Source organism: Pecten maximus, chromosome 10 (genome assembly GCF_902652985.1).
Source record: "Pecten maximus chromosome 10, xPecMax1.1, whole genome shotgun sequence".
In the NCBI taxonomy this organism is placed as follows: Eukaryota; Metazoa; Mollusca; class Bivalvia; order Pectinida; family Pectinidae; genus Pecten; species Pecten maximus.
Window position 1 is genome coordinate 1,339,389 of NC_047024.1, and position 19,330 is coordinate 1,358,718.

Sequence of the window (19,330 nt, forward strand, 5' to 3'; positions counted from 1 at the left end):
GCGATGGATTTGCTGTATGTTGATCAGTGAGGTAGTCACCAACTACTACAGGAAGACCTCGCCTCAAAATGACTCCGGCTGTTCATGGGGCAATAAACATAGCAAACAAACAAACAATCCTAGTTTTAATGTGAAATAGGCAGGCTGCTTTTTGTTTGCTGTGGTCTGGTTTCACTTGGAACTCATAGCAAAAGACAAACAATTCCTACCTATATGTAAAAGAGGCTCCAAAAAGGGCAAGATAATTGGGATCACTCAATTGCAATCAGGCGACAATGATTTATCAGCCAAGCACATGATCAACTTAATCTAATAAAGTATGCTATAATTGAGGTATAATAAATAGTTGTGATGTATTAATACCTTGTCTGTTGCTTGCTTGGATGGAGGAATTAAAAGCTTGTTTTAATGAATAACCATGACTGATTTTCAAGGTCACAGAGGTCGAATATGTTCAGAACTTCTAAGCATGATATAATTTAAGGTAAGATATATAAGCATAGAGAAATTTTCAATTTCAGGCCTATTGGACCGTCTGTTCGTAAACTGATGGAGGAATACAATCTATTTGGTGTCTCTGTACCTGGTACAGGGCCACATGGCAGACTCACAAAGGGGTAAGTAATCTCATTGGTATCATATACATATTTTAAATGTGTATGTGACTAAACATCTCATCGTCTTAATAAGTTAATACCAAGTTCATCAAAATGTATGCAATAAGCTGGAAACATAATATATACAGGAATGTTGTTGGTGCTTATAACATTCATAAACATACATAGTAAGGTATGTATCAGTGAAACTCTCGGAAGATAGGAATTATATTGTTGGTTTCCTAGCATAGCCTTATGTACTCAGTAAGGTATGTATCATTGAAACTCTCGGAAGATAGGAATTATATTGTTGGTTCTCATAGCATAGCCATATGTACTCACCTCCTCGTTAAAATGCCAGTGATACCCATATGGATAACCTGTAAAATGGGATGCAAATCTCACTTAAACGGGATTGTGTTGTATGTTACCTGTCCAGGAATACTCATCTGTCATATAAACAAAGGGAACCTGTCACTCTAGGATATCACTTAAACAGAACATTGTTGTATTTTACATTTCAGGGATATACTCAACTATATAAAAACAAACAGTTTAAGTAAACAAGAATTGCCAATGCAATCTGCACCTTCTACACAGTCTGTCACTAAACCAGTATCGCCACCTACTGGGCCTCCTCCACCAGTCCTGGACATAGAGGGTGCTGAATTTGTAGATTTAGAACTGTCTTCAATGAGGAAAACCATAGCAAAACGACTGACACAATCTAAGGTAACAACTGTTCAGTAATGAGAGATCACATTTTTGTCAATTTTTTAAAGTTCTTTTATAGCTCCTGATAGAATCTTTCTTAAAAAAGTATCTGGCACAATTTTACGAACTTGTCATAGTTAGGAGAATAACTCTGAATCTGAAGAAATAAAATTGTGAAATTTTAAACATTAGCAATAAATTCAACTTTCGAAAATGTTATGATCAACAAATGTAGGTTCTAAGTGTCTACTACCATTGATGAGTTTTATAGATATGTATTATAACTTGTTAATACAAAATTATTGAAAGGATTCCTAAGGAATATGTTCTCATTTCTGATACTATTAATACAGCTTTTATCCCACTTCCTTGATATCAATGGTGACCCATGCTGGTAGAACATATGATTCAATGCAAACTTCATAGAGTTGAGGAATTGTCTGTGGCCAAGTCCAATTTTGTTACTATAATTATACCTCCACTGTGTTGGGGGTGGAGATGGGGTGCGGGGTTGGGGGCGTATAGCAGTTACCCATGTCCATTGGGCACATCCATGCATTCACATCACATCTGATTTTGAATCAGTAACATTTCCTTAGAACCCCTCAACAGATTTGGCTCATATTTACACCATAGTTTTGTAATATCAGGTTCTACACATGGTCTAATTCTGGTGGTCATTGGTCAACAGTAAAGGATCAATAGTCATCTTTGACCCTTTAAACATGGGAAGCGTTGTTGCATAGGATTGGGGTCATCTTGTAGTTGGTTGTGTTCAGGTTTCTGTCGCCTTTGAAGACACATTAATTAATATGTTTTATTTTAAATGTTACAACACCCTCACTGGGAAAGTGTAGTTATATCTTTTGGAAATAGTTTCCCAATTATCAGGATTTTTTTTTTTACAATTTTTGTACAAGATGACATGATATTTGAAAGAGAGAGAGATAGAGAGAGAGGTGTATTATGTTTCAAATTTATTCAAATATTCTATTGATAAATTTAGTCTAATTATTTACTAAACAAACAAACAATTCCGATGCCGATAGCAGAAGATTAAACTGTTCGCTGCACAAAAACGCACTGCTAATTCTAATGTTCGTTATATCCTGTTCCATGGTAAGTTTTCTCCATTCGATCCATTGCCTCCTGGAAAAAATATTCGTTTCTCTTGCGCTAAGTTAGTTCTACCTTGGGTACATGTTACTTGTTGTACTTTTGTTTTGACGGTTTTTCTCTCTTTCAGACAACTATACCACACGCCTACATGTCCGTTGAATGTGATTTAGGTGCTGTTACAAAAATGAGAAAACAGCTGAAAAGTATGTACACTGTAAATAAGATATCATGTATCTTAAAAACTGCATATATTATCGAGACAGTACAATGGTAAATTAGAAATAAATGATCTGACTTTTTATTATCGAGACAATACCATGATTAATTAGAAATAAACTAACAGACTTTCAAGATGATATAACTTTTTTTTATTATTAAAATTATTTGTCATTGGAGTACTAGTACACTATTAATTAGTAAAGAACTGCTTGTCCCAATGAATTGTAAAATAAGTTAATATTTCTTCTTCATATTCAAATGTGTAAGGAGTGGGTTGGGGTGTTAATATAGTCTCTGGCAAAGCATGCTTCTTTGGTTAAGTTGGTACTGTATGAAATAATAAATAATATTTTTTGCCCCAGCCATGAAGGGGGGGGGGGGGGGGGGGGGGTTGGCACCAAAGTATGTTTCTGGATGCCAAGTGGCAGTGGGGACATTTATATCTTACTAACATTTTCTAGTTTCTAGTTTTGTCTATTTCTAGTGTTTTAAATGTTTGTTTTCTTGTTACTTTTCAGGTGAAAATGTGAAAGTGTCTGTGAATGATTTTATAATCAAGGCATCTGCATTAGCACTTCAGGTACACATAAGTTTGCTCTAGTTTGATTGTTACATCAAAAATATTCAACTATGTCATCTTAGCTCTAACAAAATAATAACTAATAGATGTTATATAAAATGTTACTAATTAAAACAATAGACACGATTTGGCAGGTTTTCTGGTTTGACTTTATTTGAAGCAGAAATTATGACAAATTAATTGTTGAGAAAAGTACCCAATAGCAACAGGCTTGATAAATGCATACTGATTGATCTTGTCAATGAATTAATGACAATTTATTAAAGTTGTATAGAGGTAGAAATCCTAAGTTTATCTTAGCTTCTATGCTTCTTCTTAGCCCACCATCATCAGATGGTGGGTTGTTGAAATCGCCCTGCATCCGTCCCTCCATAAACAATCCTAAAGGGATCTTTCTCAAGTTTCATATGTAAGTTGCCCTTGGTCCCTAGTTGTGCATATTGCATTTTGGGACGGATCGGAAAACAACATGGCCGACAGGCAGCCATCTTTAATTCAGACAATTGCAGGTTGCTCCTGCTATATCACTGTTTTTATTAAATGTTATTGAATGTTTTGAAGGAAGAGTGAAAGAAGGAAAAAGATCAGTCTTTCATTTGACTGATGTGGATCATTTAATGGTGGGCCATGTTAAGTTAGTGTTCTCACATTTTCCCAATAAATATGTCCATATTTTAGATGTAATTTATTGTTTTTGTACATATTCCCAGAGAGTTCCTTCTGTCAATTCTGTGTGGCAAGGGGACACAGCACAGTCCTCTCCAGTTGTAGATGTGTCTGTGGCCGTGGCAACTGATCAAGGGCTGATAACTCCAATTGTTAAAAACGCAGCTCACTTACCTGTAGAGGAAATATCAAGTACAGTCAAGGTGAGTATCAATTCACTTGAAAACTATCACACATGTTTTACTGTAATAGCCCTCCTATAACACATGTTTTACTGTAATAGCCCTCCTATAACATATGTTTTACTGTAATAACCCTCCTATAACATATGTTTTACTGTAATAACCCTCCTATAACACATGTTTTACTAGAATAGCCCTCCTATAACACATGTTTAACTGTAATAGCCCTCCTATAACAATGTTTTACTGTAATAGCCCTCCTATAACATGTTTTACTGTAATAACCCTCCTATAACACATGTTTTACTGTAATAGCCCTCCTATAACAATGTTTTACTGTAATAGCCCTCCTATAACACGTTTTACTGGAATAGCCCTCCTATAACACATGTTTTACTGTAATAGCCCTCCTATAACACATGTTTTACTGTAATAGCCCTCCTATAACACATGTTTTACTGGAATAGCCCTCCTATAACACATGTTTTACTGTAATAGCCCTCCTATAACATATGTTTTACTGTAATAACCCTCCTATAACATATGTTTTACTGTAATAACCCTCCTATAACACATGTTTTACTAGAATAGCCCTCCTATAACACATGTTTAACTGTAATAGCCCTCCTATAACAATGTTTTACTGTAATAGCCCTCCTATAACAATGTTTTACTGTAATAGCCCTCCTATAACACGTTTTACTGGAATAGCCCTCCTATAACACATGTTTTACTGTAATAGCCCTCCTATAACACATGTTTTACTGTAATAGCCCTCCTATAACACATGTTTTACTGGAATAGCCCTCCTATAACACATGTTTTACTGTAATAGCCCTCCTATAACACATGTTTTACTGTAATAGTCCTCCTTTAACACATGTTTTACTGTAATAGCCCTCCTATAACATATGTTTTACTGTAATAGTCCTCCTTTAACACATGTTTTACTATAATAGCCCTCCTATAACACATGTTTTACTGTAATAGCCCTCCTATAACACATGTTTTACTGTAATAGCCCTCCTATAACATATGTTTTACTGTAATAACCCTCCTATAACATATGTTTTACTGTAATAACCCTCCTATAACACATGTTTTACTAGAATAGCCCTCCTATAACACATGTTTAACTGTAATAGCCCTCCTATAACAATGTTTTACTGTAATAGCCCTCCTATAACAATGTTTTACTGTAATAGCCCTCCTATAACACGTTTTACTGGAATAGCCCTCCTATAACACATGTTTTACTGTAATAGCCCTCCTATAACACATGTTTTACTGTAATAGCCCTCCTATAACACATGTTTTACTGGAATAGCCCTCCTTTAACACATGTTTTACTGTAATAGCCCTCCTATAACACATGTTTTACTGTAATAGTCCTCCTTTAACACATGTTTTACTGTAATAGCCCTCCTATAACATATGTTTTACTGTAATAGTCCTCCTTTAACACATGTTTTACTATAATAGCCCTCCTATAACACCTGTTTTACTGTAATAGCCCTCCTATAACAAAAATGTTTTACTGGAATAGCCCTCCTATAACACATGTTTTACTGTAATAGCCCTCCTATAACACATGTTTTACTGTAATAGCCCTCCTATAACATGTTTTACTGTAATAGCCCTCCTATAACATATGGTTTACTGTAATAGCCCTCCTATAACATGTTTTACTGGAATAGCCCTCCTATAACACATGTTTTACTGTAATAGCCCTCCTATAACACATGTTTTACTGTAATAGCCCTCCTATAACATGTTTTACTGTAATAGCCCTCCTATAACATATGTTTTACTAGAATAGCCCTCCTATAACATATGTTTTACTGTAATAACCCTCCTATAACACATGTTTTACTGTAATAGCCCTCCTATAACACATGTTTTACTGGAATAGCCCTCCTATAACACATGTTTTACTGTAATAGCCCTCCTATAACACATGTTTTACTGTAATAACCCTCCTATAACACATGTTTTACTGTAATAGCCCTCCTATAACACATGTTTTACTGTAATAGCCCTCCTATAACACATGTTTTACTGTAATAGCCCTCCTATAACACATGTTTTACTGTTATAGCCCTCCTATAACACATGTTTTACTGTAATAACCCTCCTATAACACATGTTTTACTGTAATAGCCCTCCTATAACACATGTTTTACTGTAATAGCCCTCCTATAACACATGTTTTACTGTAATAGCCCTCCTATAACACATGTTTTACTGTTATAGCCCTCCTATAACACATGTTTTACTGTAATAGCCCTCCTATAACACATGTTTTACTGTAATAGCCCTCCTATAACATGTTTTACTGTAATAACCCTCCTATAACACATGTTTTACTGTAATAACCCTCCTATAACACATGTTTTACTGTAATAGCCCTCCTATAACACATGTTTTACTGTAATAGCCCTCCTATAACACATGTTTTACTGTTATAGCCCTCCTATAACACATGTTTTACTGTAATAGCCCTCCTATAACACATGTTTTACTGTAATAGCCCTCCTATAACACATGTTTTACTGGAATAGCCCTCCTATAACACATGTTTTACTGTAATAGCCCTCCTATAACACATGTTTTACTGTAATAGCCCTCCTATAACACATGTTTTACTGTAATAGCCCTCCTATAACATGTTTTACTGTAATAGCCCTCCTATAACACATGTTTTACTGTAATAACCCTCCTATAACACATGTTTTACTGTAATAACCCTCCTATAACACATGTTTTACTGTAATAGCCCTCCTATAACACATGTTTTACTGTAATAGCCCTCCTATAACATATGTTTTACTGGAATAGCCCTCCTATAACACATGTTTTACTGTAATAACCCTCCTATAACACATGTTTTACTGTAAAAGCCCTCCTATAACATATGTTTTACTGTAATAGCCCTCCTATAACACATGTTTTACTGGAATAGCCCTCCTATAACACATGTTTTACTGTAATAGCCCTCCTATAACACATGTTTTACTGTAATAGCCCTCCTATAACATATGTTTTACTGTAATAGCCCTCCTATAACACATGTTTTACTGTAATAACCCTCCTATAACACATGTTTTACTGTAATAACCCTCCTATAACACATGTTTTACTGTAATAGCCCTCCTATAACACATGTTTTACTGTAATAGCCCTCCTATAACACATGTTTTACTGTAATAGCCCTCCTATAACATATGTTTTACTGGAATAGCCCCCCTATAACACATGTTTTACTGGGATAGCCCTCCTATAACACATGTTTTACTGTAATAACCCTCCTATAACATATGTTTTACTGTAATAACCCTCCTATAACACATGTTTTACTGTAAAAGCCCTCCTATAACACATGTTTTACTAGAATAGCCCTCCTATAACATATGTTTTACTGTAATAGCCCTCCTATAACACATGTTTTACTGTAATAACCCTCCTATAACATATGTTTTACTGTAATAGCCCTCCTATAACACATGTTTTACTGTAATAGCCCTCCTATAACACATGTTTTACTGGAATAGCCCTCCTATAACACATGTTTTACTGTAATAGCCCTCCTATAACACATGTTTTACTGTAATAGCCCTCCTATAACATGTTTTACTGTAATAGCCCTCCTATAACATATGTTTTACTGTAATAGCCCTCCTATAACATGTTTTACTGGAATAGCCCTCCTATAACACATGTTTTACTGTAATAGCCCTCCTATAACATATGTTTTACTGTAATAACCCTCCTATAACACATGTTTTACTGTAATAGCCCTCCTATAACACATGTTTTACTGTAATAGCCCTCCTATAACACATGTTTTACTGTAATAGCCCTCCTATAACATATGTTTTACTGGAATAGCCCTCCTATAACATATGTTTTACTGTAATAGCCCTCCTATAACATATGTTTTACTGTAATAGCCCTCCTATAACACATGTTTTACTGTAATAGCCCTCCTATAACACATGTTTTACTGTAATAACCCTCCTATAACACATGTTTTACTGTTATAGCCCTCCTATAACACATGTTTTACTGGAATAGCCCTCCTATAACACATGTTTTACTGTAATAACCCTCCTATAACACATGTTTTACTGTAATAGCCCCCCTATAATACATGTTTTACTGGAATAGCCCTCCTATAACATGTTTTACTGATGAATTCGATCACATTTTCCTTGGTTATTTGTAACACTGAGATATCATTCCACATGACTTAGCTGTGAAGGCATGTTTTACTGATGAATTCGATCACATTTTCCTTGGTTATTAGTAACACTGAGATATCATTCCACATGACTTAGCTGTGAAGGCATGTTTTACTGATGAATTCGATCATTCCTTGGATATTAGTAACACTGAGATATCATTCCACAGGACTTAGCTGTGAAGGCCAGGGAAGGAAAGCTGCAGTTACACGAGTTCCAAGGAGGATCCTTTACGTAAGTTATCAATTCAGTAGAGGCCATAATTATGACTGAACAGTGCTAAAGATATATCCTGTGATCTGTCTGTCCGCTAACTGTTGACTCTTCTGCTTTCTTCCTGATGAAACACAATTTTAGTTCAAATAATTCAGTTTTTTAGGTCACCTGAGACGAAGTCTCAAGTGACCTATTCTAATCGCCTTTTGTCCGTCGTCGTGCGTCGTGCGTCGTGCGTCCGTAAACTTTTTACATTTTCGACTTCTTCTCCAAAACCACTTAACAAAATTCAGTGAAATTTGGCAGAAAGTTTCTATGGCTGAAGGTCAACCAAAATTGTGAATTATATGGTCCCCACCCCCCAGGGGCCTGAGGGGTGGGGCCAAAAAGGGTCAAATTGACTAAAACTTCAAAAATCTGCTTCTCTACTCTCAGATATGGTGGAGTCAAACACTCTTTATAGATGAAAGGGTCTTAAGGTGCTTTACCAAAATTGTGAATTGCATGACCCTGGGGTCTCACGTTTGCCCCTGGGGAGGGGGTAAACTTTACTATAGTTTATATAGGGAAATCACATTTTTGACTATTATTTGTTGGATTTGTATTGGAATTCATTCTAACTTGGTTCAAATTATCAGCATGGGATGACAGTTTGATGGTATGTACATGTTGGCCCTGGTTGACCCCCAGGAGCTGGTGGGCGGGGCCAAAAAGGGTCAAATTGACTAAAACTTCAAAAATCTTCTTCTCTACTCTCAGATGTGGTGGAGTCAAACACTCTTTATAGATGAAAGGGTCTTAAGGTGCTTTACCAAAATTGTGAATTTCATGACCCTGGGGTCTCACGTTTGCCCCTGGGGAGGGGTAAACTTTACTATAGTTTATATAGGGAAATCACATTTTTGACTATTATTTGTTGGATTTGTATTGGAATTCATTCTAACTTGGTTCAAATTATCAGCATGGGATGATAGTTTGATGGTATTTACATATTGGCCCTGGTTGACCCCCAGGGGCTGGTGGGCGGGGCCAAAAAGGGTCAAATTGACTGAAATTTCAAAAATCTTCTTCTCTACTCTCAGATATGTTAGAATCAAATACTCTTCATAGATGGAAGGCTCTTCAGGTGCTTTACCAAAATTGTGAATTTCATGACCCTGGGGTCTCACGTTTGCCCCTGGGGAGGGGGTAAACTTTACTATAGTTTATATAGGGAAATCACATTTTTGACTATTATTTGTTGGATTTGTATTGGAATTCATTCTAACTTGGTTCAAATTATCAGCATTGGATTACAGTTTGATGTTATGTACATGTTGGCCCTGGTTGACCCCAAGGAGCTGGTGGGCGGGGCCAAAAAGGGTCAAATTGACTGAAATTTCAAAAATCTTCTTCTCTACTCTCAGATATGGTAGAATCAAATACTCTTCATAGATGGAAGGCTCTTCAGGTGCTTTACAAAAATTGTGAATTTCATGACCCTGGGGTCTCACGTTTGCCCCTGGGTAGGGGGTAAACTTTACTATAGTTTATATAGGGAAATCATATTTTTGACTATTATTTGTTGGATTTGTATTGGAATTCATTCTAACTTGGTTCAAATTATCAGCATGGGATTACAGTTTGATGTTATGTACATGTTGGCCCTGGTTGACCCCCAGGAGCTGGTGGGCGGGGCCAAAAAGGGTCAAATTGACTGAAATTTCAAAAATCTTCTCTACTCTCAGATATGGTTGAATCAAATACTCTTCATAGATGGAAGGGTCTTAAGGTGCTTTACCAAAATTGTGAATTTCATGACCCTGGGGTCTCACGTTTGCCCCTGGGTAGGGGGTAAACGTTACTATAGTTTATATAGGGAAATCACATTTTTGACTATTATTTGTTGGATTTGTATTGGAATTCATTCTAACTTAGTTCAAATTATCAGCATGGGATGACAGTTTGATGGTATGTACATGTTGGCCCTGGTTGACCCCCAGGAGCTGGTGGGCGGGGCCAAAAAGGGTCAATTTAGTTGGCCGAAATATTTCAAATCTCAGGTGACCGTTAAGGCCCTTTGGGCCTCTTGTATTTCAGAATTTTGTTCTTTCACTGTCATGTCGTAGTTAACTCAATTATGTAAAAATGTAACTCCAGAATATTGGGCAATAATCACTTTGTTATGAACAGTTAATTTGCAGCGTTGCTTTTTGGATAGCATTTATTTGCTGGGTTAGGTGCCCTGTGAAGCCATACTGTTTTTATCCCTGAACCATATGTTGTTGTAAAGCAACTGCAGTCCTTTTGATCTGGGAGTCAAAAAAAAGTGTGTTGTTTCCTTGTTTTAGTTACCTGGTAATGAGATGGGTGAGTGGTAGTGTCAGGTAGACCTTGTTTTAGTTACCTGGTAATGAGATGGGTGAGTGATAGTGTCAGGTAGACCTTATTTTAGTTACCTGGTAATGAGATGGGTGAGTGATAGTACCAGGTAGACCTTGTTTTAGTTACCTGGTAATGAGATGGGTGAGTGATAGTGCCAGGTAGACCTTGTTTTAGTTACCTGGTAATGAGATGGGTGAGTGATAGTGCCAGGTATACCTTGTTTTAGTTACCTGGTAATGAGATGGGTGAGTGATAGTGATAGTGTCAGGTAGACCTTGTTTTAGTTACCTGGTAATGAGATGGGTGAGTGATAGTGATAGTACCAGGTAGACCTTGTTTTAGTTACCTGGTAATGAGATGGGTGAGTGATAGTACCTGAGGTAGACCTTGTTTTAGTTACCTGGTAATGAGATGGGTGAGTGATAGTGCCAGGTAGACCTTGTTTTAGTTACCTGGTAATGAGATGGGTGAGTGATAGTACCAGGTAGACCTTGTTTTAGTTACCTGGTAATGAGATGTGATAGTGATATTGCCAGGTAGACCTTGTTTTAGTTACCTGGTAATGAGATGGGTTAGTGATAGTGCCAGGTAGACCTTGTTTTAGTTACCTGGTAATGAGATGGGTGAGTGATAGTACCAGGTAGACCTTGTTTTAGTTACCTGTTAATGAGATGGGTGAGTGATAGTGATAGTACCAGGTAGACCTTGTTTTAGTTACCTGGTAATGAGATGGGTGAGTGATAGTACCAGGTAGACCTTGTTTTAGTTACCTGGTAATGAGATGGGCGAGTGATAGTGCCAGGTAGACCTTGTTTTAGTTACCTGGTAATGAGATGGGTGAGTGATAGTGATACATGTAGTACCAGGTAGACCTTGTTTTAGTTACCTGGTAATGAGATGGGTGAGTGATAGTGATAGTGCCAGGTAGACCTTGTTTTAGTTACCTGGTAATGAGATGGGTGAGTGATAGTACCAGGTAGACCTTGTTTTAGTTACCTGGTAATGAGATGGGTGAGTGATAGTGCCAGATAGACCTTGTTTTAGTTACCTGGTAATGAGATAGATGAGTGATATTGCCAGGTAGACCTTGTTTTAGTTACCTGGTAATGAGATGGGTGAGTGATAGTGATAGTACCAGGTAGACCTTGTCTTAGTTACCTGGTAATGAGATGGGTGAGTGATAGTACCAGGTAGACCTTGTTTTAGTTACCTGGTAATGAGATGGGTGAGTGATAGTGATAGTACCAGGTAGACCTTGTCTTAGTTACCTGGTAATGAGATGGGTGAGTGATAGTATCAGGGAGACCTTGTTTTAGTTACCTGGTAATGAGATGGGTGAGTGATAGTGCCAGGTAGACCTTGTTTTAGTTACCTGGTAATGAGATGGGTGAGTGATAGTACCAGGTAGACCTTGTTTTAGTTACCTGGTAATGAGATGGGTGAGTGATAGTGATAGTGTCAGGTAGACCTTGTTTTAGTTACCTGGTAATGAGATGTGATAGTGATAGTGCCAGGTAGACCTTGTTTTAGTGACCTGGTAATGAGATGGGTGAGTGATAGTACGAGGTAGACCTTGTTTTAGTTACCTGGTAATGAGATGTGATAGTGATAGTGCCAGGTAGACCTTGTTTTAGTTACCTGGTAATGAGATAGATGAGTGATAGTGCCAGGTAGACCTTGTTTTACTTACCTGGTAATGAGATGTGATAGTGATAGTGCCAGGTAGACCTTGTTTTAGTTACCTGGTAATGAGATGGGTGAGTGATAGTACCAGGTAGACCTTGTTTTAGTTACCTGGTAATGAGATGGGTGAGTGATAGTGATAGTACCAGGTAAACCTTGTTTTAGTTACCTGGTAATGAGATGTGATAGTGATAGTGCCAGGTAGACCTTGTTTTAGTTACCTGGTAATGAGATGGGTGAGTGATAGTGATAGTACCAGGTAGACATTGTTTTAGTTACCTGGTAATGAGATGGGTGAGTGATAGTGCCAGGTAGACCTTGGTTTAGTTACCTGGTAATAAGATGGGTGAGTGATAGTGTCAGGTAGACCTTGTTTTAGTTACTTGGTAATGAGATGGGTGAGTGATAGTGATAGTACCAGGTAGACCTTGTCTTAGTTACCTGGTAATGAGATGGGTGAGTGATAGTATCAGGTAGACCTTGTTTTAGTTACCTGGTAATGAGATGGGTGAGTGATAGTGCAAGGTAGACCTTGTTTTAGTTACCTGGTAATGAGATGGGTGAGTGATAGTGCAAGGTAGACCTTGTTTTAGTTACCTGGTAATGAGATGGGTGAGTGATATTGTCAGGTAGACCTTGTTTTAGTTACCTGGTAATGAGATGAGTGAGTGATAGTGCAAGGTAGACCTTGTTTTAGTTACCTGGTAATGAGATGGGTGAGTGATATTGTCAGGTAGACCTTGTTTTAGTTACCTGGTAATGAGATGGGTGAGTGATGGTGTCAGGTAGACCTTGTTTTAGTTACCTGGTAATGAGATGGGTGAGTGATAGTATCAGGTAGACCTTGTTTTAGTTACCTGGTAATGAGATGGGTGAGTGATAGTGCAAGGTAGACCTTGTTTTAGTTACCTGGTAATGAGATGGGTTAGTGATAGTGCCAGGTAGACCTTGTTTTAGTTACCTGGTAATGAGATGGGTGAGTGATAGTGCCAGGTAGACCTTGTTTTAGTTACCTGGTAATGAGATGGGTGAGTGATAGTGCCAGGTAGACCTTGTTTTAGTTACCTTGTAATGAGATGGGTGAGTGATAGTGATAGTACCAGGTAGACCTTGTTTTAGTTACCTGGTAATGAGATGGGTGAGTGATAGTGATAGTACCAGGTAGACCTTGTTTTAGTTACCTGGTAATGAGATGGGTGAGTGATAGTACCAGGTAGACCTTGTTTTAGTTACCTGGTAATGAGATGGGTGAATGATAGTGATAGTACCAGGTAGACCTTGTTTTAGTTACCTGGTAATGAGATGGGTGAGTGATATTGCCAGGTAGACCTTGTTTTAGTTACCTGGTAATGAGATGGGCGAGTGATAGTACCAGGTAGACCTTGTTTTAGTTACCTGGTAATGAGATGGGTGAGTGATAGTGTCAGGTAGACCGTGTTTTAGTTACCTGGTAATGAGATGGGTGAGTGATAGTACCAGGTAGACCTTGTTTTAGTTACCTGGTAATGAGATGGGTGAGTGATAGTACCAGGTAGACCTTGTTTTAGTTACCTGGTAATGAGATGGGTGAGTGATAGTACCAGGTAGACTTTGTCTTAGTTACCTGGTAATGAGATGGGTGAGTGATAGTGATAGTACCAGGTAGACCTTGTTTTAGTTACCTGTTAATGAGATGGGTGAATGATAGTGATAGTACCAGGTAGACCTTGTTTTAGTTACCTGTTAATGAGATGGGTGAGTGATAGTGATAGTGCCAGGTAGACCTTGTTTTAGTTACCTGGTAATGAGATGGGTGAGTGATAGTGATAGTGTCAGGTATACCTTGTTTTAGTTACCTGGTAATGAGATGGGTGAGTGATAGTGTCAGGTAGACCTTGTCTTAGTTACCTGTTAATGAGATGGGTGAATGATAGTGATAGTGTCAGGTAGACCTTGTTTTAGTTACCTGTTAATGAGATGGGTGAATGATAGTGATAGTACCAGGTAGACCTTGTTTTAGTTACCTGTTAATGAGATGGGTGAATGATAGTGATAGTACCAGGTAGACCTTGTTTTAGTTACTTGGTAATGAGATGGGTGAGTGATAGTGATAGTACCAGGTAGACCTTGTTTTAGTTACCTGGTAATGAGATGGGTGAGTGATATTGCCAGGTAGACCTTGTTTTAGTTACCTGGTAATAAGATGGGTGAGTGATAGTGATAGTACCAGGTAGACCTTGTTTTAGTTACCTGGTAATGAGATGGGTGAGTGATAGTACCAGGTAGACCTTGTTTTAGTTACCTGGTAATGAGATGGGTGAGTGATATTGCCAGGTAGACCTTGTTTTAGTTACCTGGTAATGAGATGGGTGAGTGATAGTGCCAGGTAGACCTTGTTTTAGTTACCTGGTAATGAGATGGGTGAGTGATAGTGATAGTACCAGGTAGACCTTGTTTTAGTTACCTGGTAATGAGATGGGTGAGTGATAGTGATATTGCCGGGTAGACCTTGTTTTAGTTACCTGGTAATGAGATGGGTGAGTGATAGTGATAGTGTCAGGTAGACCTTGTTTTAGTTACCTGGTAATGAGATGGGTGAGTGATAGTGATAGTGTCAGGTAGACCTTGTTTTAGTTACCTGGTAATGAGATGGGTGAGTGATAGTACCAGGTAGACCTTGTTTTAGTTACCTGGTAATGAGATGGGTGAGTGATAGTGATAGTGTCAGGTAGACCTTGTTTTAGTTACCTGGTAATGAGATGGGTGAGTGATAGTGATATTGCCAGGTAGACCTTGTTTTAGTTACCTGGTAATGAGATGGGTGAGTGATAGTGATAGTATCAGGTAGACCTTGTTTTAGTTACCTGGTAATGAGATGGGTGAGTGATAGTGTCAGGTAGACCTTGTTTTAGTTACCTGGTAATGAGATGGGTGAGTGATAGTACCAGGTAGACCTTGTTTTAGTTACCTGGTAATGAGATGGGTGAGTGATAGTACCAGGTAGACCTTGTTTTAGTTACCTGGTAATGAGATGGGTGAGTGATATTGCCGGGTAGACCTTGTTTTAGTTACCTGGTAATGAGATGGGTGAGTGATAGTACCAGGTAGACCTTGTTTTAGTTACCTGGTAATGAGATGGGTGAGTGATAGTGATAGTACCAGGTAGACCTTGTTTTAGTTACCTGGTAATGAGATGTGATAGTGATAGTATCAGGTAGACCTTGTTTTAGTTACCTGGTAATGAGATGGGTGAATGATAGTGATAGTACCAGGTAGACCTTGTTTTAGTTACCTGGTAATGAGATGGGTGAGTGATAGTACCAGGTAGACCTTGTTTTAGTTACCTGGTAATGAGATGGGTGAGTGATAGTACCAGGTAGACCTTGTTTTAGTTACCTGGTAATGAGATGGGTGAGTGATAGTGCCAGGTAGACCTTATTTTAGTTACCTGGTAATGAGATGGGTGAGTGATAGTGTCAGGTAGACCTTGTTTTAGTTACCTGGTAATGAGATGGGTGAGTGATAGTGATAGTGCCAGGTAGACCTTATTTTAGTTACCTGGTAATGAGATGGGTGAGTGATAGTGTCAGGTAGACCTTGTTTTAGTTACCTGGTAATGAGATGGTTGAGTGATAGTGCCAGGTAGACCTTATTTTAGTTACCTGGTAATGAGATGGGTGAGTGATAGTACCAGGTAGACCTTGTTTTAGTTACCTGGTAATGAGATGGGTGAGTGATAGTATCAGGTAGACCTTGTTTTAGTTACCTGGTAATGAGATGGGTGAGTGATAGTACCAGGTAGACCTTGTTTTAGTTACCTGGTAATGAGATGGGTGAGTGATAGTACCAGGTAGACCTTGTTTTAGTTACCTGGTAATGAGATGGGTGAGTGATAGTACCAGGTAGACCTTGTTTTAGTTACCTGGTAATGAGATGGGTGAGTGATAGTGTCAGGTAGACCTTGTTTTAGTTACCTGGTAATGAGATGGGTGAGTGATAGTACCAGGTAGACCTTGTTTTAGTTACCTGGTAATGAGATGGGTGAGTGATAGTATCAGGTAGACCTTGGTTTAGTTACCTGGTAATGAGATGGGTGAGTGATAGTGATAGTACCAGGTAGACCTTGTTTTAGTTACCTGGTAATGAGATGGGTGAGTGATAGTGTCAGGTAGACCTTGTTTTAGTTACCTGGTAATGAGATGGGTGAGTGATAGTACCAGGTAGACCTTGTTTTAGTTACCTGGTAATGAGATGGGTGAGTGATAGTACCAGGTAGACCTTGTTTTAGTTACCTGGTAATGAGATGGGTGAGTGATATTGCCGGGTAGACCTTGTTTTAGTTACCTGGTAATGAGATGGGTGAGTGATAGTACCAGGTAGACCTTGTTTTAGTTACCTGGTAATGAGATGGGTGAGTGATAGTACCAGGTAGACCTTGTTTTAGTTACCTGGTAATGAGATGGGTGAGTGATAGTGATAGTACCAGGTAGACCTTGTTTTAGTTACCTGGTAATGAGATGTGATAGTGATAGTATCAGGTAGACCTTGTTTTAGTTACCTGGTAATGAGATGGGTGAATGATAGTGATAGTACCAGGTAGACCTTGTTTTAGTTACCTGGTAATGAGATGGGTGAGTGATAGTACCAGGTAGACCTTGTTTTAGTTACCTGGTAATGAGATGGGTGAGTGATAGTGCCAGGTAGACCTTATTTTAGTTACCTGGTAATGAGATGGGTGAGTGATAGTACCAGGTAGACCTTGTTTTAGTTACCTGGTAATGAGATGGGTGAGTGATAGTATCAGGTAGACCTTGTTTTAGTTACCTGGTAATGAGATGGGTGAGTGATAGTACCAGGTAGACCTTGTTTTAGTTACCTGGTAATGAGATGGGTGAGTGATAGTGTCAGGTAGACCTTGTTTTAGTTACCTGGTAATGAGATGGGTGAGTGATAGTACCAGGTAGACCTTGTTTTAGTTACCTGGTAATGAGATGGGTGAGTGATAGTATCAGGTAGACCTTGTTTTAGTTACCTGGTAATGAGATGGGTGAGTGATAGTACCAGGTAGACCTTGTTTTAGTTACCTGGTAATGAGATGGGTGAGTGATAGTATCAGGTAGACCTTGTTTTAGTTACCTGGTAATGAGATGGGTGAGTGATAGTATCAGGTAGACCGTGTTTTAGTTACCTGGTAATGAGATGGGTGAGTGATAGTGATAGTACCAGGTAGACCTTGTTTTAGTTACCTGTTAATGAGATGGGTGAGTGATAGTGATAGTACCAGGTAGACCTTGCTTTAGTTACCTGGTAATGAGATGGGTGAGTGATAGTATCAGGTAGACCTTGTTTTAGTTACCTGGTAATGAGATGGGTGAGTGATAGTGATAGTACCAGGTAGACCTTGTTTTAGTTACCTGGTAATGAGATGGGCGAGTGATAGTACCAGGTAGACCTTGTTTTAGTTACCTGGTAATGAGATGGGCGAGTGATAGTGATAGTACTAGGTAGACCTTGTTTTAGTTACCTGGTAATGAGTTGGGTGAGTGATAGTGTCAGGTAGACCTTGTCTTAGTTACCTGGTAATGAGATGGGCGAGTGATAGTACCAGGTAGACCTTGTTTTAGTTACCTGGTAATGAGATGGGTGAGTGATAGTGCCAGGTAGACCTTGTTTTAGTTACCTGGTAATGAGATGGGCGAGTGATAGTACCAGGTAGACCTTGTTTTAGTTACCTGGTAATGAGATGGGTGAGTGATAGTGCCAGGTAGACCTTGTTTTAGTTACCTGGTAATGAGATGGGTGAGTGATAGTACCAGGTAGACCTTGTTTTAGTTACCTGGTAATGAGATGGGTGAGTGATAGTGATAGTACCAGGTAGACCTTGTTGTTTCAATATTCATTTCAAATAAGTTTTGTATCTGGAAGGATACAGTCTACAAATTAACTGATCACCTTTACATGTATATAAAAAGAAAATCTCTAATCTTGGTCTTTTGCAGAATCTCCAACCTTGGGATGTTTGGTATCAGCGAGTTCACCGCCGTTATAAACCCTCCTCAGACTGCCATCATGGCTGTTGGGACATCCCGGCTTGTGCTCAGCAATGAGGGTACACCTCAAACGAATCTCACTGTTAGTCTGTCTTACGACAGTCGTGTTATAGATGAAACCGAAGCGTCACGGTTCCTGGAAGTTTGGCGTGACGTCATGGAAAACCCTAGTTTTATGGTCTCTGGGTCTCCAAAGTCTCAACTTAAAGCAGATTTTGCATGATGATATAACAAATAAATATATTAGATCTTTTAACTACAGAAGAGTTCAGAGAATACATTTATTAAATATGTTTGTTATGATTATGACATCTACAGATATACCGGAAAGGATGTAGAAATGTTGTACCTATTGTACACAGTTATGAAGAGACAAATAACCTCAGTCATTAAGGATCAGCTCTAGGATTTATTTACAATTGTATTATAATTAACATCTTCCAACTTTTAATCATTGAATTAAATACAAATTACTTTTACCCCGGGTATGTTAAATATGATTATTCCTCAGATAACAAAGACTTGATCTTCACGGTGAGATACAGATCAGTACACATACCTTTATATTGTTAATAAGGTCAGCTGCTACATATGTGCAATCAACGGTTCAGGTACAATTAATTCTTATTTGAGTTATTGATACACTAGTATATATACTCCAATTTGTAATAAAGTTAAGACTGCATATGCTAAACAATGTACAACAGTATTGCCATTTGCG

At 38.3% G+C, this 19,330-nt stretch overlaps 1 protein-coding gene across 2 annotated transcripts in view; it reads left to right on the forward strand.

The window, feature by feature from the left end:
• Window positions 1–18,868, forward strand: part of LOC117335559 (pyruvate dehydrogenase protein X component-like) — a 23,855-nt gene extending 4,987 nt beyond the window's left edge. Inside the window, exons 5-11 of one of the 2 annotated variants that reach the window (XM_033895637.1) lie at window positions 522–617; window positions 1,121–1,328; window positions 2,557–2,632; window positions 3,167–3,228; window positions 3,939–4,097; window positions 8,487–8,551; window positions 18,559–18,868. In XM_033895637.1, coding sequence (XP_033751528.1) covers window positions 522–617; window positions 1,121–1,328; window positions 2,557–2,632; window positions 3,167–3,228; window positions 3,939–4,097; window positions 8,487–8,551; window positions 18,559–18,832 — 940 coding nt within the window. In that variant the 3' untranslated portion in view covers window positions 18,833–18,868. Of the gene's footprint in view, window positions 1–521; window positions 618–1,120; window positions 1,329–2,556; window positions 2,633–3,166; window positions 3,229–3,938; window positions 4,098–8,322; window positions 8,445–8,486; window positions 8,552–18,558 lie in introns of those variants that run through there. The other variant, XM_033895638.1, reaches the window with a different exon arrangement.
• The last annotated feature ends 462 nt before the right edge of the window (window positions 18,869–19,330 follow it).